The following is a 25,456-nucleotide window of genomic DNA, read 5'->3' as shown; positions in this document are numbered from 1 at the left end:
CCCTGCAAGCTCAGGCAGGTTTTCTAGGGAGGCAATGTCTCCCAGGTAGGTCTCCTTTGACGCCCCATCTACCTTGCCCGTGGGAGTTTCAGGGGGGCATCTGCCTTTTCTCTTCTTTGTAGCTGCCTGGGCCATACTTCTAGGCTTTCTTTAGTCTCTTCCTGGGCAGCCATAGACTGTGTGGCTCATGCAGGCACACTAAGGTAACCCCAACATTTCCTGAAGTAACCTGAGTTCCACTTCCTTATGCAGTGTGCCATAGGTCATTTCCTAAAACAAAATCAGTTGGCATGGCCGGGGTAAAAGCTAGCCTAAGAGGATCTGAGACCCCCTCATTCAAAGAGGAACAGAGCCACTGGGTAGTAGCTCTCATAGCTGTCTGGTACTTAAATCTATTGGCATAAACTGATCTGAGGACACCAGAAGCAACTTGACAGTAGTCATGCTGTCTCCTGTGTCTCTCAGAGCCTTCACACTCTGCTCATTGATGGTGACACCCCTACCTATACTTAGAAGCATTAAAAAGCACAAGGGCTTTAGGTACTATCTCTCTGTCACCCAGGGAAACTAGGGTAACCTCAGATGTCCCGCCATACTAACTGGGACCATAACTTCTGCAGGCACTACACTGATAAACCCAGGGGTACGCCCACCAGTGAGGGGCTTTTTCCTCTGTGGGCATTTAACATCTGCTTCTGTAAGCCCGAACTGGGAACAATCATAGCACTTAGGGACACATTTATCACTGTTTTTCTGTACAAATCCACTATCTTTGGTCGGATTGGCGCTGTGTACCTTTCACCATTGTGAGTTGTTTTGTGGGTCCTGAGAGAATTCCCTCCAATTTTATCTCCCCCCTCTTTCCTCTGTTGGTAATCCTGACAACTATTTTCGGGGTCTCCCCCATAAAACTTCATGGTCACTATGATGCTGACCTAGAGGTCCGTCTCCTTAGCAAGCTCCCTGAGGCCAGTGAGCTTACGATCCATTAAGTGTTGCCACTGAATCTGTGAAATAAATATTGAGCATGTGAACCCTCAAGATCCAGTTGCACAGCCCAACATAATAATCAACTTTGCTATCCTTCATCCACCCATACAGTGCCCTGCTAGAATACTAACCCTGGGCTCAGTACTACGTTACGCTAATGGAGCATACGTAGTTTGTACTAATTCGCACTCCGCAAATTGCACATAGCACAGTACAATAACTTTTCTTAATCACGTAGCGTAGCAGCTAAATCAACAACATCCTCAAATGCTTTGATAAAACAATTTTACATGCTAAAAAGCATATAACCAATTCACAAAATTTAACTTTTTGATTGGAAATATTAGGCAATGAGAGAGGTGATGATATTGGGGTCCCCCCCAACCTAGGGGGAGGACCAAGCAGATGCCTTGAACACAAAGAGCGTAAACAAAAAGCACATCTTGTTGAACTTCGGTGGTGGTCCCATCCTCTTAGTACCACCCCAAGCACCGTTATTGGCAAAAAAACAATCCCAACCAAAGGCCCTGCAAAGCATTATGGGACGAGATTAGCAGTGGGCAGTGAATATTACAGTATCCAATATCAAAATAATTCTACAAAGAGCTGCAGTTCAACTAGTCGTTACTAGATGTCCCTCACAAGTCAAATGCAAAAGCATTGAAATTATTCTTACATCAAGCTGCAGGTCCACTAGTAGTTACTAGATGTCCCTCACGAGTCAAATGCAAAAGCATTGAAACCCTTTCATGAAGCTTTTTGATTTGACTTGTGAGGGAGATCTAGTAATGACTAGTTGAGCTGCAGCTCTTTGTGGAATTATTTTGATATTGGATACTATAATATTCACTGCCCACCGCTAATCTCGTCTCATAATGCTTTGCAGGGCCTTTGGTTGGAATTTATTTTGCTAATAACTTTGCATGGAATGGCCCTAAGAGGATAGGACCACCACCAAATCGTTCAACAAGATGTACTTTTTGTTTTCAAGGCATCTGCTTTGTTCTCACCCTAGGTTTGGAGGATCCCAAAATCATCACCTCTCTCACTGCTTGCTAATTTTTCAGTTACACTTTTGTGAAAGTACTATATCCTCATTAGTATATAAAGACAGAGATACTTTTTTTATCACAACTGGCACTGGGCAAGTTGCCATTTGCAATTATTGTACAGTGCAGACAAGTGCACAGTGCCATCAGCTACGCTACGTTACGTGTACTACATGTCGTTCAAAGTATACTACGTGCAGCTATGTGTAGTGCTACTACGCAAACTACATCCAGGGTTATTATACTCCATGAAATCCACCCAAGAGTAATTTGGGAGTTTGTGGCTGTTCCTAAACTTCTGCTTGGAAAACACAACAAGATGATGGACGGAGTTCTGAAACTTTTCAACCACTCCCCCAAATCACAGATCTGGGTTTAATCAATTGTTCTTTTGCCACCCCAGTTTGGACTTAAGCCATAAGTAAATCAGTCTTGACCCTTCTTCTTATGGGAACAGTCCAGCCCGAACTGCCAGGTCAGGTTCTCCCTGGACACGACACAAGCATCCAGGAAGCGGTTTCAGGGTATCACCCCATATCAGCCAGGCTAGCTTGAATCCAGTAGCATAGTGAGCAATGGTTAACCCTTGGCCACTTAGGGCATACATAGCAAACACAAGTTGATGGATGGAGTGCTGATACTTTTCAGCCACTCACCCTCAGTCATAGATCTGGGTTTAACTCATCGTTCATTTGCTCACTATGACACCCCACTTTGGACCCAGACATATGAAAATCAGTCCTGACCCTACTCCGCATGGGAACTGTCCAGCCCGAACTGCCAGGCCTGGTCTTCCCTGACTGGAAACAGGCATCCTGGGACTGGTTTTTGCACTCATAGGCCAGGCTAGCTTGAATCCAGTGGCACAGCGAGCAAGAAACCAACGTCTGCGCATACCATCGTCCACATACGGCATACATAGCAAACATAACAAGATGAAGGACCGAGTACTAAGCCTTTTCAACCACTCCCCCGAAATCACAGATCTGGGTTTAATCTATCAATCTTTTGCTCACTGTGCCACGCCAGTTTGGAGCTAGCTATATGCAAATCAGTTCTGACCCTGCTCCTAATGGGAACAGTGCAGCCTGAACTGCCGAGCCAAGTACTCCACGGACCAGAAACAAGCATCCTGGGACCGGTTTCTGGGTTACACCCCTCATCAGCCAGGCTTGCTAGAATCCAGTGGCACAGCGAGCAAGGGACCCATGTCTGGGCATACCCCTAGCCACTTAGAGAGAACATAGCAAACACAAACATTTATTGATCTTTGTTGCTTATCAACGAACTGGGGTTACTAGTCAACTCCACTTTGCCTCTGATTTGGTGCTTTGGTGCCTTGAGATAGTCGATTGCTACGATTGCTTGGTTCCCCATGAAATTACATTTTCAGGCTTATTACCTATGAATGACTCTCATCCTTCATAACTACTGTAACCCAATTCCTTATGCAAATGCATCATTTATCAACACCTGTGATTAAAATGACATTCCCAAGCACCTTTCAAATGGCTGTTTTTCTGTCGAGGGTTTTATAAATTGCCTCAATTTATCACTCAAAAAAACCTTACAATTTCAATGGTGACTATCACTAATTAGAAACTTTAATAAAATCAGGACTTTAATAAAAGCAAAAGTAAGATGGTTTACTTCCATATCTACTGACAAACTCGAATCTCACAAAGCAACTATGAGCACAAACCGTTATCATCTGTAGATTAGTCTATGCCAGCCTCCTTAGCCAAAATAATATGCCCTCAACATGAAGTATCCTGGCTTGAAATCAAAGATGCCTTCTTTATTTGAGCTTTGTTCCTGATCTGTTACAATAGGCCATCTCAAACTCTAACTTAAGAAACTTGGAAGTGACTCAGATTCTTACAAGCACAGGTCAATCCAGGACTAACTTTCTTGGCTAACTGTCTGTTGCTTCTCGATTGAAGAGCTACATTTCAGAAAATACCCTTTTTGGTGACCACCAATCTAATTTTTGGTCAAGACATTTCACCAAGTCTGTGATTCGTTTACATCTACAACACAGGTACGCCTTGCCTCTTGGTACTTCCTGAACTATCTGCAATGTCCAGCATCATAAACCTTAACTTATTTATGTATACACACACTCCAAAACCATGATACCAGGCATATAACTGAGTTGCCTTTCTATCTATGATGGTAATCACACCACCGTTAGTAAATAAGACCTGAGGCTCTTCCTCAATAAGGGAATCCATGGGGATGAACATATTAAGCATTTAGCCAAGGTGCACTGAGCTCCAGCTGTGCACCTTGCACAGTCCCAACCAAGACTGAAAATATCAAGCCTTGAATTTCAACTGAATCAAAGCTTGATTTGCACCTTTGAAAGTAATATTCTATTCAGCTGCATATTAAAGGCTGATATCATCCATGTAGACCGGAACACCGCAATGCTTAAAGCTCGACAGTGGTTCTTGTTCAACGCAAGATAATGCTACACATGTGAGTGCATTACTTCTTAAGCACTCTGTCTGCACGCACAAAAATACCTCTCACAAAAAAGTAAAATACCTTAGGGAGCTTGCTCTTCTAGAGGCAAAATGGGCCTACATATAGTCGTCATTAAAACAATGAAATATGTAACATTGATACAGGGCTTATCCTGAAAAGTCCTAAAGCTATGAAACTCCCTCCCTCTCTACCTCAGGAAAGCACCCACTGTATACCTAATTCAAATTGGAGCTTGCAAAATAGTATCAATAACTTATGCCCCTTTTGAGAGATGGGGCTCCATAACGAGGTGAGCAGAATGGAATTCCTTGGTGGGTGTGCACTGCATTCAATCACAAATGGCTCAATGTTCTGGGGTCCAGATTTCTGAGGTGCTGGAACATTGGGTGTAATTTTATCTGTCAGTAAAATCATCCTGGGAATTGACTGCTTTGCAGACCAACCCCAGTCCCTGGCCCCACCCAAACCTGATTGTAAGGCATAAGCAGCATGTAATGCTCCTTCCTTCCAGACGAATATAGCATGTTACTACACATGCTATTACATTGCGTTCCATTACAATGCATTGCAAGCCATTAGTTCGACTTGCTGTAGGGAGCGCCCTAAACTCAGGAATAGTATAATTTACTATTCCAACTCCAGCATGTGCAACAGTAGGGAAGGTGTTGGAACAGTAAATTATACTATTCCTTAGTTTAGATCACCCTATACAGCAAGTTGATCTAATGACTTGCGATGTAAAGGTATCACGTAATAACAATGCGGTTGTTGTATCGACTGCGTTGTAAAAGCAAGGAGGTGTAATGGCACATTGTAAATGCTGTTTCTCTTCCAGACAACATACTCCGCTGCCCTCTCCAAATTCACCTTCAACCGTCCTTAAAATCCTGCTCAGCATCTGCACACTCACACCGGCTCAGAACAGTTGGAAAATGTGTGTTATCTCCACAAATTGTGAGTTTCATGACAAATTTTGCCTGATGAGCCCAGGTCTACACAGTTGTTCCCTATTCTGTGCAGACTATCTTGCAATTAGAGGAAATATGCATGAGAAGACTAACTAAAATATTCATTCTGGACATACCTGATGTTGCCGCACATTATTTGTCTAACAGCGTACTTGGGTTCTTTGACTTTTCATTTCAGTGTTGACTGTTCTCAATATAAATATAACCTCTAAATACTTGGACATTATTCCCTTTTGGCCGATACTGCTAATTCACCCACGTATTATATGCATACCTATAACCTCCGGTGATACATACATAGTAGGACCTGCTACTTATCTCTATATGTCAAGACATCCTAACCCATTTCAATATACTGGTTCACAAAATTGTCACTGATCCTTTACTTTCTTGAACATGTTCCGTGCTATTGCTTAAAACATTGTATATTAAGCACGCTTGACTATAAAGATAATTTTTGCACTGCACCTAATTACCATATATTTCAAAATATTTTCTTCATAGCACTCTAAGGCCCTTGTTGCAGGCCCCATGCATTAGAAAACAATGTAATAAAATACATTAAAATACAATAAAATTAAATGAAATACAATAAAAATACATAAATGCACAACTGTTTCAGTACATTAGTGCTTGCTTTCCAAATCAACAGCAGTTTGCTACGAACTGTTGAGGATCAGCGTCATGAATATTTCTAGCCCCATGTTTAACAAAACTGCTAAAAAAGCAGAGCCTTTTGGGAGACACAAAACATGATATGTGCAAATAGCAACCACTGAAAATCTTTACCAAAATCACTAGTGAAATTCACTCCTGTGCTGCATAATTGAGGCACTTATGAACATGTTTTAATGGCACTATAAGACCAATAACATAAATTAAACTCAGAAGCCAATTAAATAAATTTGCTGCTTTAAAAAACTGAAACCATCTGTCTAACAAATATTGATAACCTTCCTCATTTGTCAGTGTATACCACTCATGCTGGAAGAGACCATTTGCCCACTATTTTCGTCTTTCCCATGTTGCAGTGCAGTATGCAGTAATCCCACAAAGTCCTCTTGCCATGTCCAAATGCAGAGTTAGGTGTGCTTCTGGCCTATAGTTCACACAGGTGTACATGTGTCCTCGTACACTGATATGGGTGTTGAAGAAGGCAGTGCTTAATTTGAGACAACAACTAAACAATTAGAGAGAGAGTACAAGGGATATTTAGTTTAAAGACCCACGCCTGATTAAATCCCCAGCTCCTACTTTATGTATAACACACGAAACACAGAGGGTCTACGAGCTAAATTCTAAAGCTACACTGTCGTTACCGAGTCCACAGGATCTCAGAGTGTATGTATCACATAGAGACAGCGTATTTAAGAAAAAAGAGAGGGGTGAACACTAAATGCATACATGAGACCGGCACATCATGGGTTATTCGTACATGGCTGACTAATCCAAAGCAGTTAGTAAAGGGTTCCCATCAAATTGACGAAATGATCAGTCCTATCATTTGGCCAAACCCAGGTGCATATTAGGCTGGTCCCCTGATCATTGGGACATCAAACACCGCACCTTATTGCTGTTTGAGGATTTGGTCCACCAAAATAAGCAAACCGTCCATGATGACTGATCTTTTGATGGTAAAGTAAACAACGGTGCAACAAAAAACTTAGTGAATTAAAATAGGATGGAATGTCCTCCTTCTGACAACTTTATTCTGCGGACAAGACACGCCTCCTAATTAAAAAAACAGAACAGTGCAAGAGAGACAGTACCAAATATCTGTCTAGAAATGGGCCAACATGTTTCTGCCTGACGGGTATTTAATCCCTTGGCATTCATCAGGGCCTCTGCTCTTATAATAGTTGCACTCCTAGTAGTGGAATAAAGAAATCACCACCATCACCAAAGAAATAAAGTTTGATAAAACTAGTTGAATACGGTAAAACCTGTAACAACCGTGGACATTAACCCTCCATATCACTTTGGCTGCTGTGAATTCTGTGAAGGAAAACGTTTCATCATTAATGCTGTATTTGATGTGTCAGTCACATATGCATAGTGTGTCACCCAAAAATTTGAGCCTGTGGTTTCAAGTGCTCGGTACTTAATTGTCAACACCGGCACTTATGACAGTCTGCCACATGGTGGCAATGTTTGCCTAATGTTCAGATGAGCACAACAACAGTTGTTTATTGATTCAATATACATAAAAGATGACAAATAGCTGTCACCCAAAGCATCCTTATAGCATTGGGGGCCTGGAATAGTCTGAAGTGTCACAGTAGTAGTTGTGTTGGTATAGCCATTAGCAGTGCCGCCAGGGACAATGGATGTTGCAGGCTGCTGTGGCCTCCTGACAAGGACCCAGAACTAAATTATTTACAAACTAAGCACTGTGAGAAGGACATATAGGAGTCTATCGGACTCCTGTCGAAAAAGGATAACAAATAGTGAAAAGGGGCTGGTACTGCCCCATGCAAATTGCAAATTATACTACCCCACTCTTCATAGTATACAATTAGCTACCACCACATGTGAGTTAAATATTAAACACAACATAATTTTGCAAAGGAGATTTAACTGCCTTGAGATCACATGAGAGGAGAGAAGTGACAGTAACAGGGACCCAGATCCAGGTCTGTGCCTCCTTCTGACGTAGCACATGTATTTACAGCAAGCAGAATTACCCGCTATGGTGTAGATTGCAGTCACCACCAGCAACAGGACTGTCGAAAGGTAGAGGTCCCAGCCCAGGGCTATCTGGATGAAGAGTGCACCAGAGAAAATATCTGCCTGCAAAAAAACAAGCAACATTTACATCTGACAGCAAGAGGCACGGCATCAAGGGAATGCAGTATGCATTCATTGTTTGCAGTAATCATTATATATGCATCTTTCATTTATTGGTTTAATATACCTGTTTATTGAAGAATGTGTGTAGAAAGAGGAGGCAGCCACCACCAAGACATGAAAAGGTGCTACAACAGGCACTGCCAGCATGTGTAAGAGCAGGGAGGCGGGGCAATGCGGTGAGTGCAAGGTAGATTGTTTTTTTTAATTTTTTTTTATTTTACCTGTCCCATCGTCTGTAAACATCCATACCACCACCCTGTCCTACCCTACCACTCTTACCGATGCCGGCCGCGACTGTGCTTGAAACAGCAGAGGGAGTGAAACTTATATTGTCCACACTGGCAAAAAAAAGCATTAACTATGGAAATGCCATGAGAAAACAGGAAGATTGTGCTTTATATACATGAAGAATGGAGAAATGTAGAGCACACCACTGAAATCTGAATTGACCTTGTGGAACTCTCTCCACTAAAAGAACAGTTTATCTTTCCTACAGGCAGTACATTTCAGGTACCCAAATGTCAGCCTGCAGCCAGACCTTTACATCAGTAGTGTAACTAAAACCCCCACTTCTCCAGTTGAAGGGGAGCCAGTGAGCTCCAGGGGCCCCCTCTGGCACTGGCAGGGAGGGAGCTTCTGACTGGGTTGGGAGTGTGGGGGGCCCCCTGCATTTACTTTGCAGGGGGGGGGCTTCATGTTTTGGTATGCCACTGCTTCACATTACTAGAAACCCAGATGTTAACACAGTAATTACTCAACAGGCTCCACCATCAGTAATCCTAAGAGCAAAAATGACCTCCCCATAAGTGTGGCTGTCCTAAGAGTGAGAATGACCTCCCTGTAACAGAGACAGTGCCCTTACCTCATCATGCAATAACTCTCATCTCTCCGGCTCTGTCTTCACCCCACCAAATGTATTTATCACTCACTGGTAATATCTGTTGTATTCAGGGCCACATTATCATTCACATCCTTGTTAACAAATGTGTATCCTGTAAATGTGAAGCCATCACTCAGGTATTTATCCACCCTTAGCCATGCCCGGCACTCCACTTCCCTTTAGGGCATTTTTAAGTCTTCAAAGCATCCCTGAATAGATGAGGTAAAGAGTGGGCTCAGGCAAAATTTCTGTTACATCAGCATAATTTTGCAGAATTTCATAAATTTGTCATTACATTTGCTGCACAAAATGCCTGCAATTGAATCATTTTGTCACATAGCATAGTTACACAGCATTCAGTGGAAAATGTTAGCACCAGAGCATGCAGACAATGTAAATGACAAGAATGCAAGTGGCTATTGTTCACAGACCCTTTCATTTTGTGCATTTGTAAGAAATCGGATGCAAGGTCTGCACAAGTAATAGGCCCATAATGTGCCCTTTACTGGGAACCAAGAACACCATCTTAGCACTTGACTCTCTCAGGGTAGCAAAGCAGAGCAGTCCAAGGGTGGTGGTGTAGGCTAGTAATCACCATTCACTGGCATGATATCATAACACTCAATAAATGATTGTCCAGTGATTATTGCTTTTTAGAAAGGGAAATGTACACCACTTATTAAACACACAATACAAAATACTATGCATTCATTTTGTAAATATATACATATTCAAAATACCTTAGATGACATGTGAAATAACATTTGACCCCAAAAGGGTCATGACTCTCACAATCACAAAACCCCTCCTACCTATACCAGAGAGAAACATCACAAAATAGGGGTGCATTATTTAACATTTAGTAAACCTATTGGTTTTCTCATGAGCTCACCAAAACAACATATAAGGCAAGCCTATTACCTTTGTCAGAAATTTCCAGATCAACAGGATAAAGCAAGACCTATGGCTTTGTTGAAGGTGCATCACATTAAACTACAATCCCAGTCAGCATAAATGGTTAATAAAGCATCAAAAATAAACATATGTCTGTGTCTTTTATACCCAGGTAAGCTACATAAAATGCATTCATAGAACTAGCCCCTAGAGACCACTGCACTGTCATCTGAAGGACAAGAGTGGGAGTTCTGAATTTCAGCCTGAAAAGCTAGATGGGTCATAATTTGCTTAACACGTAATAACAAGCATTTCCAGATGAATGTACTTATGGTGTTTTTTTTCTTTGTTGCGCTTCACAGGATACATTCAGCCAACGCGCTTCGCCTAAACATGGGCTTCTTCAGGGCAAAAAAATGACATTGTCAAGTTTTGAGTAAAACCTCAGATGCGGATGGTAGATATATAATAGTTAAAAATAGTTCATGATTCAGTCATATTTTTACTTAATATTTATGGTCCTACTGCAGACGACCCTTAAAAATAAAGTTCATGATTCAGTCATATTTGTACTTAATGTGTATGATCCTACGGCAGATGACCCTATTTTGTGGTCTAATATTACCACTGAAGTCCTAAAGTTGGGAAAGTTCCTTTAATTGTTGGAGGCGATTTTAATGCTATAGCGGACCCATTATTAGATAGACTATCTAGTACTAAGTTTCGTCCTCCAAAGGTTTTTCATGCTTTTAAATCCTCTATTAATACCACCAGGTTAGCTGACATTTGGCGTTTGCATTTCACTACTGACAAATGTTTCACATTTTTTTCAATTGTGAATTATGAGATGACGTTTACCGTAGGATTGAGGGGAACACTTGCACCCACCTCACTGTGCGCTTCTCAAGGGAAACAATCTCTTTTGAATATATCTCTTTAGCAAAGACACCATTGTGCAGCACAGGTAAGCGCACAGACGGTGAATTTATGCTCTAGGCGGTAGTGGGACCCAGCATCCTGAAGTTCAAATGATTAGACACAAGCACAAGCGTGTGCTCTGTGCGGACTACTTTTCAGAAGCCACCCTTTCCTCTATCCTTCTTCACTTAGTAGGAGTGGAATGTCGATAGCAGAGAAAATAAGTTAACATTTTGATTCCTTCTCTGCCCCTTTATCCCTCAGCAGCCTCTTATTTGGAACACTACAGAGGGTAAACAAGGCTCATGAATACCTGGGTGCATATTATCAACAACTAGCAATATTTATCGCTAAATAAGTTTAGCGAAAAAAAATTTATCGCAGCACATCGCCGGATTTTATCGCAGAGATAACGTGCTATTAGCAACGTTTATCTCCAAAACAATCAAATATCCGTCGATAGACGCGAAATGCATGAATTTCGCTGGAAATTCAGTGATATTCAGGCATTATCGCTAATAGGGACTTCACCTGAATATCCACCTCTCATTGGATAAACAGGATAAGAAGTGATCAGAGCAGGCGTTCGGATTGGGCCATATTCGCGCTTAGTGTGAATATTTTAATCGCTATGCCTGCTTTGATAATAGGCAATAGCGATGTTAGCTACTGCTTTCAGTCGCTAACAGGTTGGGTACGCCCCCTTTGCATGGCATTAGCGATAAATATCGCTGACATTCAAAGCGGGCGCCAAACCGCTCGCTATCACCTAAAAGCTGTCGCTAACTGATGTTAGCGACAGCTTGCTAATAGGGCAATTAAATTATCGCCGCTTTGCAACCGAAAACGGCTGCAAAAGCGGCGATAATTTAATTTTGCCTGCCTTGGTAATATGCCCCCTAATTCTTTATTGTACTAGAACTTCCTTAAAGGTCCAGTATCAGGAGTCACAAGGAAGCTGCCTAGGGTCGCAAACACAAGCTAGGTGCCACGGCTGAAACCTCCAAAATACCGTCCATGTTTGTTATCCACATATTTACAGGTCACTGTGCCTTGTAACCTCAGAATTAAATTCTAAGTATAAGAGGGGCGGTCATCAGGGAATTAAAAAAAAGCCACATTACAATCGCTATGGTGCATGAATGGATGGCTTTAATCACGGGCCCTCATATTGTGTGAGGGTGCACTGCACAACAGATGTTGTCATATGCACATCTCTTCTTGCCTGGTCCTTGGTTACAGCAGCTCCTCTGTGAACATTTTTCAAAAGAACACTATACCCACACTTGTGGCCACGCAGCAGAAAGCTACTGGGAGCTTCATGTGGCGACAAAGGACAGCATGGGAGTGCTTATATCGACTGTATTTAAAAAAAAAAAAGGTAATCCAGAAGCCTGCAGTCAGTGGAAGGAGAGTGACCACCAGAAGCAGTACTAGGTTCAGGCTCAATAGCATGACAACAGAGGCGAGGGGGAGTCGCTGATCAGCAACTGAATGAGTGACGTGAGAGCCAGATGGGAGCCAGCCAATTGTAGGTAAAGTGACATGGGAGCCAGCCAATGGTAAGTAAAGGTAATTACTTGGCAGGTTCCTAGCTCTTTTGAAAATGTTTTTTTTAACACAAGAGATTTTACAAGCACAGCGCATGCTGTGTGCATGCAAAAGCCAAGTGCCAGCATTTTTATAAGAACTAAAAAAAGAGTACTATTAAAAAAAATACCAAATTTGCATACTCGGTATTGGCTTCTAAGGATGCAAAAAGATCATTAAAATGGCTTTCAAATCATCAAATGTTCTCTTCTGAGATTTAAAGATAATACTAAAGACACATTAATTGGAAAAGCCAATAAATAGGTCTTGGCTCTAAAACGTTCAGCTATTGTTTTTGACAATGTTTTTTGCCAAATGCAAAGAACAACAGTAAATTAAAATGTATAACAAAAGTAAACAAGCATTTGCAATGCAATGCAATCGGTCTCACCTTTGGGACCTTATATGTATTTAGCTATGCAGCACATTAGCCTGGGTGCTGAAACATCTACTGTTCTTTAAAATGGTGGAAAGTCAGTACCAAACTGCGTGACACACCAGGTATGGGAATACAAGGAGAGAAATATTGCCTTTCAGCGGGCAATGGTATAGTCCAAAGCTCTGTCTTTCATATAAAATCAGGGCCTTCGGTGCTCATATCACTGAAAATACAAGATTTGAAAAAAATATTGTCTACGGGTGCTCGTGGAAGACAATTTCTATGGTCTGGAATCTAGAGAATGTTAAAGTGACTCTGATATTTTACTGTTTTTTGCTGGTGGTTTTCTATTAAGAAAGTTAAATTGAGGCAGTTGCCAGAAAATTTAAAAAAAGAAAGTCCTCAGCAGAAAGCAATTCTGGTGTTTTACTGTCCGCTGCTAGTCATTTTTTATTAAGGCACTTAAATAGAGGCAGTTGAACAGAAAATAGTCCCTAAGCAGAAGCAGACCAGACCTACGGATGATCTCCAGAGCCCACAAAGTACTTACACATATAAGTATATAATAAGTATATACTAAAGTGTATACAAGAGGTCTTGAATGCTCAACGTGCAGAGCAAAAATGAGGACGTGAGATGCACTGCAGCACTTTGAAGCTGGCATGCCCCCATAAAAGATATATAAATAAAAATGAAACACCAGAACAAATAAATGCATGACTAAGTAAATAAAACAATCACAGTGCGCAAGGTTGGGAATAGGATGAGGAGCCGGTGGGGTGCACCGGGAAACAGTGGCGCAGGTTGATTCAAGAATTGTGTCGAGGAAAATTTAAAAGAAGTGCACGTGAGAGAAAAGGCAAACAAGTAACTGAGTGGCCAGGCAACACTTTGCAACCACAGGTCCCATGTAAAAAATAAACAAAAAAATCATGGGTTGGGATTCAAGGTGTGGTGTGGGTATTATCGGCTCGCAGGTGACAAGGGAAAGAAAGGAGTGTGTGGGGAAAATAAAAAGAGGGATAGAGAGCAAGGAAACACATACGTTCCCATTTAATGCTGCATACAGAATAAAAACGTGTCCACTCAGACATGCAGTGGAAAAATACAATTCATCAGTCAGAATACTGTGCAACCAAAATACTCCTGGATGGGACAAACACAAGAATAAGGAGGAAAGCCACTGTATCAAAAGCAGACAATTGGGACAAACCACAAGTTGTTGTGAAATTGTGAGTCTTGTAAAGTGCACAGCTACCCAAAAAGGGTCTCCTGGAGCTTGACATGGGCAACAGAAATGGAGTCGCGACGGGCAGCTAACATAAACCCTGTGTGACAGAAAATCTGACATGAGAGCTAAAAAGCAATGTATTCAGATTCTTGCAAAAGGTAAGCATGGAGTGACAATTCCTAAGAGAAACTGGGAGAGAATTCCCGAGTTTTGGGCCCAGGTAGGAAAATGAGGGACCCTTTATGTGAGCAAGACAAAAACTGAGCACTGTGAACAGCGAAAGATTTGATGATTACAGCTGTTAACTGGACACTTAGGGTTTCACCAAGCCTTGAAGGTATGAAGGGGCCAAGCCATGTCTGGCCCGGAACATATAGCATAAAGCCTTAAATTCGATATGCTTATCAACCCTAGGACAGTGTATTTTGTGACACAATAGAGAAACTGAAGCATATCGAGGTAACCGGAACAGAAGGTATGCAGGCAACATCTGAATGAGCTGCAAGCAACGGGTCGATGATTTGTCTGCACCCAGGCATGGTACATTGCGATAGTCCAACCTTGATGTCACGAGAGCCTGCATCACTGTTCTGTGGGCGGCCATAAAAATAGCCAGAGGATCTTCTTGAGGCATTTGAGAACGTAGAAGCAGGTGTCCGTGACCGTGGACACCTGAGGCTTATGGGAGAGATTGTTGTCAATGATAAAGCAGAGATTCCTAATCTTGTTTGCCGGAGTTGGTGGCGGTCCCAGACAAACCGGCAAATGATTGACTCACCACAGTTTGGGGTTATTTCCCAGAACCAAGACCTCAGTTTTACTGCCATTAATCTTCAGTGCATTTTTGTCCATCCAGAGGGACACATTTCTCAGACCAAGCTGGAGCAACGAGGGAACGTTATGCTGAGCAGAAGATAATGAGAAGATGATCGGAGTATCATCAGTGTACGAGTCCAGATTTCTCAATCACATCTGCCAATGTTGAAGGGCAGTGGGCTTAGAATGGATCCCTGAGGGACACTAGAAGACAGGGCTAAGGTCTTGGATCTCATGCTGGCCAAGGAGACCTGAAAGGTGTGATCTTTTAAAAGAGAGTTCACCCACCTCAAGGTCAGAACTTCAATGCCCAAGGTTGCAAGTCTCTCTATCAAAATGGGATGCAACACTCTATCGAATGCCACACTTAAGTCAAGCAGGATGAGAGCAGCAGTACTGTCAGAATCGAGCTGTTGCCTAAGACATTCTGTGACACCGAGTAAAAGCGGATTCGGTGCTGTGACCAGCCTTAAAACCGGACTTTAACGGGTGAAACAACTTGCTGGTTTCAACAAATGAGCAGAGATGGATATATGCCTCTCCAGAATCTTAGATACAAGAGGAAGAAGGGAGATCGGGTGAAAGTTTGACCAATAGAGAGCGTCAAGAAAACCTTTCTTTAGCAAGGGGGGGATAAGAGTGTGTTTCCAGTTCTGAGGCATGTACCCTCCACTCAAGGACGTGTTGAGGATTCAAGAATCACAGTTAGGGCAGCGTTGTCTAAAAGAACAAGTTTTGAAGAAGGAGGAGGATCTAGCATGGAGCTAGACTTGATAGATCCCAGTGCTATTTACAATGTCGCCAGGTCCAGGGATGACCATACCTTGATTTTGGAAGGTTTCTCAGACTTATTATCCGATGAGTTAGCTACCAGGTGTCCATCCGCTTGGGTTGCAGAAAATGCAAAGCTCCCTAATTCTGTAGCGTTAATAGCTAGTTGAAGGTGAATTGAGTCAACTTTGCTTTGAAAAAACAAAGCCAGTGCATTACACTGATGTTGAGAAAGAGGAGGGGGAGGAGAATGGCGCGAGCTGCCGAGAGTTCGTTCACAACTTTAAAAAGGGTCTCCTGGTAATGTTGGGAGTTAGTAATCTTCTCCGTGAAATACGTTGCACGAGGTGATTTTCAAAGGACTGACCCAAATACACTCCCAGTACATGCTGCGTCTTAGAATTAATAGGTCTGCATAAATCCAAAACTGTATGTAGCTGAGAGATCTTGTATTTATAAAAGCAAAAGCGTTGTTGTAAAATAACTCTTTTGCTGGTTCATTAACATATAACATAATCTACAAAATGCAACACAACAATGGTAACTCTTGCACGAAACACATGTGCGCTCCACCTTGAAAAGATTAAACATACTATGATCTCTTTTTTCGGATATTGCTACAGTAACCACACAAATTAACGCCCATTGTAAATAGAGTTTTCACAAGGCAAGTCTACCATATTGTTATCACCAAGGAAATTAGGGAAATTGTGAAATGTAATAAATCAACATATATAGTATCATTGATGTATAGAGCTTGTTCTATGTGAATCACTTCAGCACAACGACTGGAGCTAAACATTTTGTTGCCTTGTACATTTTTGCATTCATATATTTGAAGGAGTCAATATACGAGAGGGGTGTGACAAACTATGGGTCATATTATCAAGCCTGGGCGATAAAATTATCGTCACTTTATCGGCAGGAAACTGCCGATAAAGTGGCGATAATGGGCTTGATAATATGCTCTATAGAATTCCAATCGAAGCTCATGTTAGATGTCCTTCACAATTAACATGGGCTTCGATTGGAATTCCATAGAGCATATTATCAAGCCTATTATCGCCACTTCATCAGCAGTTTCCTGCCGATAAAGCGGCGATAATTTTATCGCCCAGGCTTGATAATATGGCCCCTTATCTCTTCTCGCATAGGGTGCCTGAAACCTCATTTTATCTAAAATAGCACTTGTTTGGTTCCAATGATTTGGGGTCAGCTGCTTTAAAAGCCGAAAAGGTTCATGCTTCTACCAGTTGCCTAAAATAAACGACATTATGCCAATAAAAATCAATTGAAAACATTAACACAGCAAGGGTGCAGGGCCTAAAGACTTGCAAGCAAAATGAGACACTCAGGGATAAGCCATAATTAAAGTGCAGTAACACTTCCCTGTAATCATCCCTGTACACTGGTGCCACTGCACTTTCTGCACTAACTTAGCAGCAGGCCTGAAAGGTACACAGCAAGTGTACTATGGGCCCAAGAGAAAGCAAGGGTAATGGGGGGACCTCTACCCAACATGTGGCTGTAAAAGGCAACCTAAACTCAGATGTAGTAGGCCCAACAGAATGCTGGCCCCGGTACCACTGCACCTGATGTGCTAATAATAACTAGGGTCTCTTTTAGGAAATAAAAATCCTCCGTCAGGACAGGTCAAACATCAAACCCAAGCACACGACCAACCACAAGGAAATGCAGACACAGGCACACATATTGGCAGCACATAACACTTAAAAAAAGTTCTAGAAGAACACAGTAAGCAGACAAAAGGATATAGCGGGACAAAAGAATTCTGAAAATATTCCTGGTTTACATTAGCACAATGCTGGGATGAAGCCCGTCTTTGATTTGACGCAAGAAGCTTCATGTTTTTCATACGGAAAAAAAGATGTCCCTCAATCATCTAATGCAATGTGACTGCCTTATTGTTGTATCGACTTTTGCTTGAGTCTCAACCAATCTTATCTTCACTAATGGGAAAGAATGGGTGCCAGTCTGACTGAAAACCTATAAGCATCAGTTTCTGTCAGATCTCCAGCCATGCATCAGACACTAAATGAATCATATTAAAGACCTCTGTGATGTTGTCCGGGCTGTAAACAGGTTCTTATTGATGGCTTGACTGAGTTTACGTAAATGAAAAATGTCTAAAACGTTATAGACCATCTTTAGACAGAAAAACACTTTTGAAATTCGCATTTCTCTTCTGAGGGCTAGTAGTGCAGTCTGGACTTCAGATCACAGACCCTCTCTTCACGTCTAAGAGTATAGAGAGTGCTGTACCCCACCCTTGTATACTGGGACCATATGATAGGGCTGTAGAATGTCACAGACTCCCGACTCAGTGCACAACCTACTCTACATAGAAAGCACGTTTGTCTTAATTTCTCCATATTTCTCCAGATATATTCTCAACAACCTGTCCTTTGAAACTAAACCCCAGCAATCTAGCAAAACCTAATCTCGGCTAGACTATCTATGAATCTCACCAAGCATTTCTTAGCGCCTACATAGCTTCCACCAATGATCACGATATGACCCTATACATTTAATCTATCATCATAAATTTGACTGAATGCTTGAAATTGTTTCCTTGAGACCAGACTGATCCTAATAACCAACAATAACCATAAGCAATCAATCAATCAATCAGCTATCTTATAAAGCCTGACTACTCACCCGTGAGGGTCTCAAGGTGCTGTGTGTTCTGCAGGTCAGGTCTTCTTGGGGTCATTCCTGAGATGCAGCAGTGATGTAAATGTAAATGTACAGGAATTTAAATAGCGCAAATCACCGAGCGGTTTCTAAGCGCTTGCTTAGGGAACCCGTCCTGGTATTCCCCTGCAAGATAGCCCTGGCAGGGTATCCGCAAGGTGAAAGCCAGGCATCCCGCCACGAGGAGCCGTTGTGGAGATTAAGCAAGCTATTGCCCAGAGTCGCAGAGTGTGAACCCGTGAATCGAGTAGGCACCGGAGCGAGAATTGTCGAGTCCATGGACATTTTTTGGACTCAAGACCCCGCCGAGCTGGTAATTGAACCCTGGTCCTGGGCTGACCTCTGCTTCCAGGTCTGCCTCCTCTAACCAGTGAGCCACACTTCTCCACTGATGGTGATTGCCTGAAGTGCAGAGGCAGGGAGTTCCAGGTCTTCGCAGCTAGGTAGGAGAAGGATCTTCTTCCAGCTTTGTTAATGCGGATACCTGGGAGAGTGGCCAGGGGCAGTTGGGTGAAGTGGAGATGTCTGGCAGGAGTGTAGAAGGAGAGGAGGTGTGCATGCAGGTCTGGCGTTGTGGAGCGTTTGTCAGCATGTGTAAAATGCTTGAAGGTGAATTTTTTGTTTACATGTAGCTAGTAGAGGTCTCAACAGTGGCCGGTGATGTGGTTGCGGCATAGGATGTTCAGGATGACACTGGTGGAGGCCTGTTGGATGTCTAAGTTAAGCTTGAGGCAGCTGTCCTTCGTCCAGGTGGCAACTGCCTTCATCCCATTGTGGAAGTTGCTCGTGGCACCTGTAGACTAATCTGTGCAATTAATTTGCCACTGACCTTGCGTTCCGAAGCAGGGGACGTGTAGTGTAAAACACTTCAATGTGTAAGTGGCCCATAAATGCAAACACAATACAATAAAATACAAGACCTATTAAGACTGGCCCACTGCTTGTGTCATCCCATGTGCTTGTACTCTTATTAGAGCGACTTGTACGATGCATTGCCTCTCACCATTGTGGCAGAGGTGAAAGTCTTCTGTCTAGTTTACAATATGTACGAGGATCATATACTTTAAGCACACATTCTTATACCAAGACAAACTAAGAAGGATCCTATTAATTGGATGTGTGCTGTGCAATTCATCAAACATGCAATGCATTGTTCTTTTTGAAAAATAAAAACATTTCCAATTGTTCATGCTTGCTTCAAGGAGGCGTTATTTTTTGATGCAATGTCTGGTCTGGCTGTCTTAGTGCAATGGGCTTTGCATCAAAGCGTATGATTGTTTGTACTGATCAATCCAAATAACACTAAGAACATCCCCTTGACAGAACGAGGTGCAATGCTGCAAACAGCACTTTTTGTGCAGAGAAAAGGGCTCATTTCCAACAAATCATACCGTTTTGAAAAGAAAAGTGAACACACATGCATGGCTTTGCTTCACTTTGCAAAGGCACAAAGTTTCGGAAAATCTGAGCCCTTGTCATATGAAGTTTGCTTTGTCATGTTCAATTGCATTTATAACACCTTTGAATATTATGGTGTATACACTGCAGAGACCAATACACCCTTGTGTGAAAAAAGTAAAAATATCCCTTGGAGCACCTTTGACTTTATAGTGTCACATTCCTGTTGACAGTTGGGAGGTAGGTGTCCAGAGCATCTTCAACGTTCCAACATTAATGGGTACACAGGCCTTCCTGGCAATATCCATAGTACAGTAACATTACATTGGGACAGATCACAAACTGTATCTTTAGTACCCATATTAGTACTACAATAGCATTAATTACTTACTACAACATGCAGTTCACAAGCCTGGCTGTAAATCTCGACCTCTTCTATGTTTTCTTTGGGGAGATCCTCACACATGTAAATTTACTACTTACTAGTACATGCGGGAGGGACCAGGGGGAGTGGCTGGAAAAAGGGCAATAATTACTACTAAATGAAAGGGTTCTATGCAAGGAAAGAAGCTCACTCACAAAAGAGTCCATTGCTTTTCACATCTGCACTTTTAAAGTTACTACTGCCAAAATGGACCCAAAACCTTAATAAATGCACTTCAGCTCAGACCTGGAATACATCCAGCACCACACATGACCAACCACTAATAATGCAGCAGGCTCCCTTTGAAAAATAATGGAGAAAGGAAGCACATAGGTAATTAGGTTAAAAAAAATAGCTTATTTAGATTTGTGAACATTTACATAAATATAGTTTAAAGTTAAACTAAGTGTACATAAACAAAAATAAATATTGTTTTAGTAATCTCGGGCCATATGTACAAAACCTTTTTGAGGTCGCAAGCAGCACAATTCTGTGAATAGAGTCATTTGCGATGGCATTTAAAGGTTTTTAAAATGTACAGTGTGGATTTGCAAATCCCTATTTGGAAGGAGCATGTTTAAGGCATCCATTCCTAATACTAATTTGCAGTGGTATGCATGAATATTTTGCAACCAGATTACAATTGCAAAACATTCATTATTACCTCAAGGGTGGTGATAACCATTGGCAAAAGGGAAGGGGTCCCCATGTGACCACTTCCCCTTTCCCTTTTCCTTTGTGAATGTTGATGCAAATATTTTTAAGAGGAGGAAACGGTCACACAGACCACTGTCCACTCTTAAAAAATGAAACTTAAATGTTTTATTTGTTTTCCTTATAAATGTATCTTATGTTCCTTAAAAGACAAAGGACTGTATTAAAAAAAAATGCTTTATTGTAAAGCAATCACAAACATGGTGGTCTGCAAACCCGAGCAGACCACAATCCCTGTGATGACAGCGATTCCTAATGGGTCGCAACCTGCGACATACCTCATTATTAATTATGAAATAGGTCATGAAGTAGGTCTATTGCGACCCCATTAGGAATCACTATTTCCAACTTCTAGGTTTTTGTACATTAGGAATTGCGATTTCCTAATTGCAATTTCCAAGGAATTGTGTAGAATTCTGCCCCTTGTTCTGATTCCAGATAAAAGTAACACAAATTTGATTTAAATAATTACATTAGTTTACAGTAATTCTACACTGGGTCTTCCCCCTAGGTTAGGGGGGACCCCAAAATCATCACCTCTCTCATTGCCTGATATTGTTCAAAGCTCACGTTTGTGAATTGTTTATATGCTTTTTAGCACGCATGTGGAGAAACGTGGCTCAATGGTTAGAGCGGCAGACCCTGATGCAGAGGTCTGGCCCTGGACCAGGGTTCAATTCCTGCCTCGGCAGCTCTTGGACTCAATCTACCCGGACCTGATAATTCTCGCCTCGGTGCCTAGTCTAATCATGGGTCCCACTCTGTGACTCTGGGCAATAGCTTGCTTAATCTCCACAACTGCCCCAGCAGCACTTGGATGCCTGGCTTCACCTTGGGGGTGCCCAGGAGTGGACATCTCACAGGAAAGCCAGGAAGGGTTCCACAGCAGTATGAATACAGCGCTACGAGACCTCTGGGTAGAAGGCGCTATATAAATACAAACACATTTACATTTACAAAGGTAATGTTGTTTTATCAAAGGGTTGTGGGTGCAATAACTTACTCCAGAGTTTAGGCATGAATTACATGTTATGAATATTTATAAAACAGAAATCTTGTGTTTTCAATGTAATGTGAATTAATAAAACAGAAATCTAACATACTTTCAGCAAAACTTCAAATAACTATATTTACATGCTAAAATACATATAGTAATCCCACAAAAGTGAAAATGAAAACATAACATACAGTACATATAGTTAAACAATAATTAATTCTATCTTTACAAGCTAAAATGCATATAGTCATCTCACATAAGTGGAAATTAAAATATAGCACGTAGTGAGAGAAGTGATGATTTTGGGGTTCTTCTTAACCTAGGGAGAGAACCTAGCAGATGCCTTTGAAAACAAAGAGCACACCATGCTGAATGATAAGGTGGTGGTCCCATCCTCCTAGGACCACCCTGATCAGAGTTATGCGCAAAAATACAATCCCAACCAACGGCCCCGAAAAGCATTATGGGCCGATATTCTAGAGTGCAGTGAATATTATAGTATCCAATATCAAAAAATTCCTCAAGGGGCAGTCTCTCAGGCTCAGCTGAGAGCTAATATTATAATATTCACCGCACTCTAGAATCTCGACTCATAATGCTTCACTGGGCCTTTCGTTGGCATTGTATTTCTGCCCATAGCTTTGCTTGGGGTAGTCCTAGGAGAATGGAACCACCACTGAATCTTTCAGCATGATATGCTCTTTGTGTTCAAGGCATCTGCTTGCCCTCCCCCTAGGTTAGGTTTGACCCCAAAATCATCACCTCTCTCATTGCCCAGTATTTTTCAGAGTTTACTTTTGGGAATTGGTTATATGATTTTTAGCATGTAAAGGTAAAATTATTTTATCAAAGGGGTGTGGGTGCAGAAGCTAACTCTGCTAAGTGGCAGAGTCGATGTAATTCATAGTGAACGAGTCTTGGCTAGCGGAACTCATTGTCCATGGTTAAATGTAAATGCACTGAAAGACAGGGCAGATAGACTGGGGAGCAGTGATATAAGGGCAATTGAGAGTTTGAATGGAGACAGGAGGGGCTGGTGACAGTGTTGTGAGACTGGCAAGCACAAAAGAATAACAGGAGAGTGGATAGGTTGATGGAGAGTGGACAGACTGAAGGAGAGATTAGATAGATTGGTGAAAGAGTGAGCAAATGAAGGCAGGAGAGGGAACACAGACATACTGACAGTGAAAGCAAACAAAATGGGAGGCCAAGTGAGCTATGGTGGAGGATTGAGGGAGTGGGAGGGAAGAATAGACTGGTGGGCATGGCGGTCAGACTGGCTGACAGATTGGGGAACTAGGGACAGCAGAATGACTGGGAGAGAGTGGACATCTGGGTAGAGCAGAGAGACTGGGGGAGAGTGGTGAGATTACAGATCAAAGTGGGGAAAGTAGCACTCTAAGGGTAAGATAATGCAGGAATGGCAGGATGGATGGAAAAGCAGACAAACTGGAGGTATTAGCAGAAAGCGAGAATAAAGCGATAGAAAGAGCAGAGACACTGAGAACAGATAAACTTGGAGGCCAAGCAGAGGCGTTGGCAAAAGAACTGACTGCCTGGGGAAGAGATGGGGAAAGTGAAGGAACAGACAGGAAGAGTGGACAGAGATTATAAAGAAGAGTGAGATGAATGGGGAGAGTGAAGGGGCTGTAATAGAGAAAGGAGAGTATTAGAGAAGCAGAGAAAGGCTGAGGCTCATGGCGTCAAGCCAAAATGCATTGAGTTTGTATTCCTAAATGAATTGCACTTTCCATATCACCAACACACATGTTGAGGTGACTTTCTAGTGTGATTATGTCGAGTGAAATCTACAGTTGCAGGTTCACTCATACTTGTGCACCTGGATCATCCTGCTTGGGCCAGCAATGATGATTAATTGAGTTCTGGTTGTGGATTAGAAAGACTGCAGAGGGCAGATAGAATGGCAATTGGAGCAGAGAGACTGTGGCAGTGTGGTCAGGCTGGAGTAGGGAGTGGACAGTCTAGGGAGAGTGTGAGTAAGCTGAGGCAGGAGAGGGCATGGATGGTGGTGAGGCAGCAGGCTGGAGGTAAAACCAGATGACTGGGGTAGGTGGGTGTTAGGCCTATCAGGCTTAGGTTGGTATCCAAATCTTTTGCCTACTTACCTCCAATGTTTGCTGCATATCATTTTCGTTTCTAACCGGTGCTAAAGTGGTTGTACTCACTCTCCTAAACATGGTTTGATTGGCATAATTAGTTTACGTACAAGTCCCTTGTAGAGTAGTATACCATGTACCCAGGGCCTGTTAATAAAATGCTACTAGTGGGCCTGCAGCACATATTGTGCCACCCACTTAAGAAGCCCTCCAAAACATGTCCGAAGCCTGCCATTGCAGCCTGAATTCAACATCACACTGCCATGTAGAACTGTCATTTAAAACCTCTTGACAAGTCTTACACTCTTCTTTTATGTTACCCCTGAGGTAGGCCCTAGGTAGCCCATAAGTCTGGGTAAATTTAAAGGTTGGAAATGTACTTTTAAGTTTTAAATCTCCTGGTAGTAAAAAATACCCAAGTTTGGTTTCCGCTACTGTGGGCCCGACACCTTCCATAGGATAACAAAGTAGATTCATTATTATGTTTAATAAGCTGTAATACCTAAGTGGAAGCCGGTAGATATGTCATGTTTGGTAACTATGAAACTGTAATACGTCCTCTTTAAAGGTAAAGTCATATTTTTTATTTCAATTTTGAAAATGCCACTTTTAGAAAGTTGCAAAAAGAACAATTGATGGACAGAATGCTGAACAATGTCATACATTTACCACAGAAGAGAGTTCTGGGCCTAAATCCATCTTTTTGTTGCTCCCCATGCCATTTCAGTTTAGACCCATCCATGTGCAAATCATTCTTGACCTTGTTCCCCATGGCAACAGTCCAGTCCAAGCTGCCAGGCTAGGTCCTCCCTGGACTGGAAACAGGTATCCTAGGACCGTCTTCGGAGTATCACCCCTCATCAGCCAGGCTAGCTTGACTCCAGTGACATGGACAGCGCATGACCCACATATGGGCATACACATCCCACTAATGGGTGACAAATGCAAAAAGAATGATTGATGGACAGAATACTGAACAATGTCATACATTCACTCCATTACAGAGATATGAGCCTATAACCATTGTTTTAGCTCCCCATGCCATTTCAGTTCAGGCCCAGCCATATGCAAATACACTTGATCCGGAATTGGCAGTTTGGACTGTTCCCATGAGGAACAGGGTCAAGGCTGATTTGCATATGGCTGCGTCCAAACTGGGTTGGCGTGGTGAGCAAAAGAACGATGGATTAAACCCAGATCTTTGTGACTGGGGTGATTCTTTGCATTGCTCAGCATTCCGTCCATCATTTGTTCCTTTTGCATTT

At 42.2% G+C, this 25,456-nt stretch overlaps 1 protein-coding gene across 1 annotated transcript in view; it reads right to left on the bottom strand.

The window, feature by feature from the left end:
• The window catches only part of LOC147747153 (sodium/glucose cotransporter 4-like), a 782,848-nt gene that overhangs the window by 482,888 nt on the left and 274,504 nt on the right, over window positions 1-25,456 (bottom strand). The window contains exon 5 of the mRNA XM_086952400.1: window positions 8,182-8,287. Coding sequence (XP_086808526.1) covers window positions 8,182-8,287 — 106 coding nt within the window. The remainder of the gene's footprint in view (window positions 1-8,181; window positions 8,288-25,456) is intronic.

Source organism: Lissotriton vulgaris, chromosome 1_1 (genome assembly GCF_964263255.1).
Source record: "Lissotriton vulgaris chromosome 1_1, aLisVul1.2, whole genome shotgun sequence".
NCBI classification, from domain to species: Eukaryota; Metazoa; Chordata; class Amphibia; order Caudata; family Salamandridae; genus Lissotriton; species Lissotriton vulgaris.
This window is presented reverse-complemented; position numbering and strand designations above follow the sequence as displayed.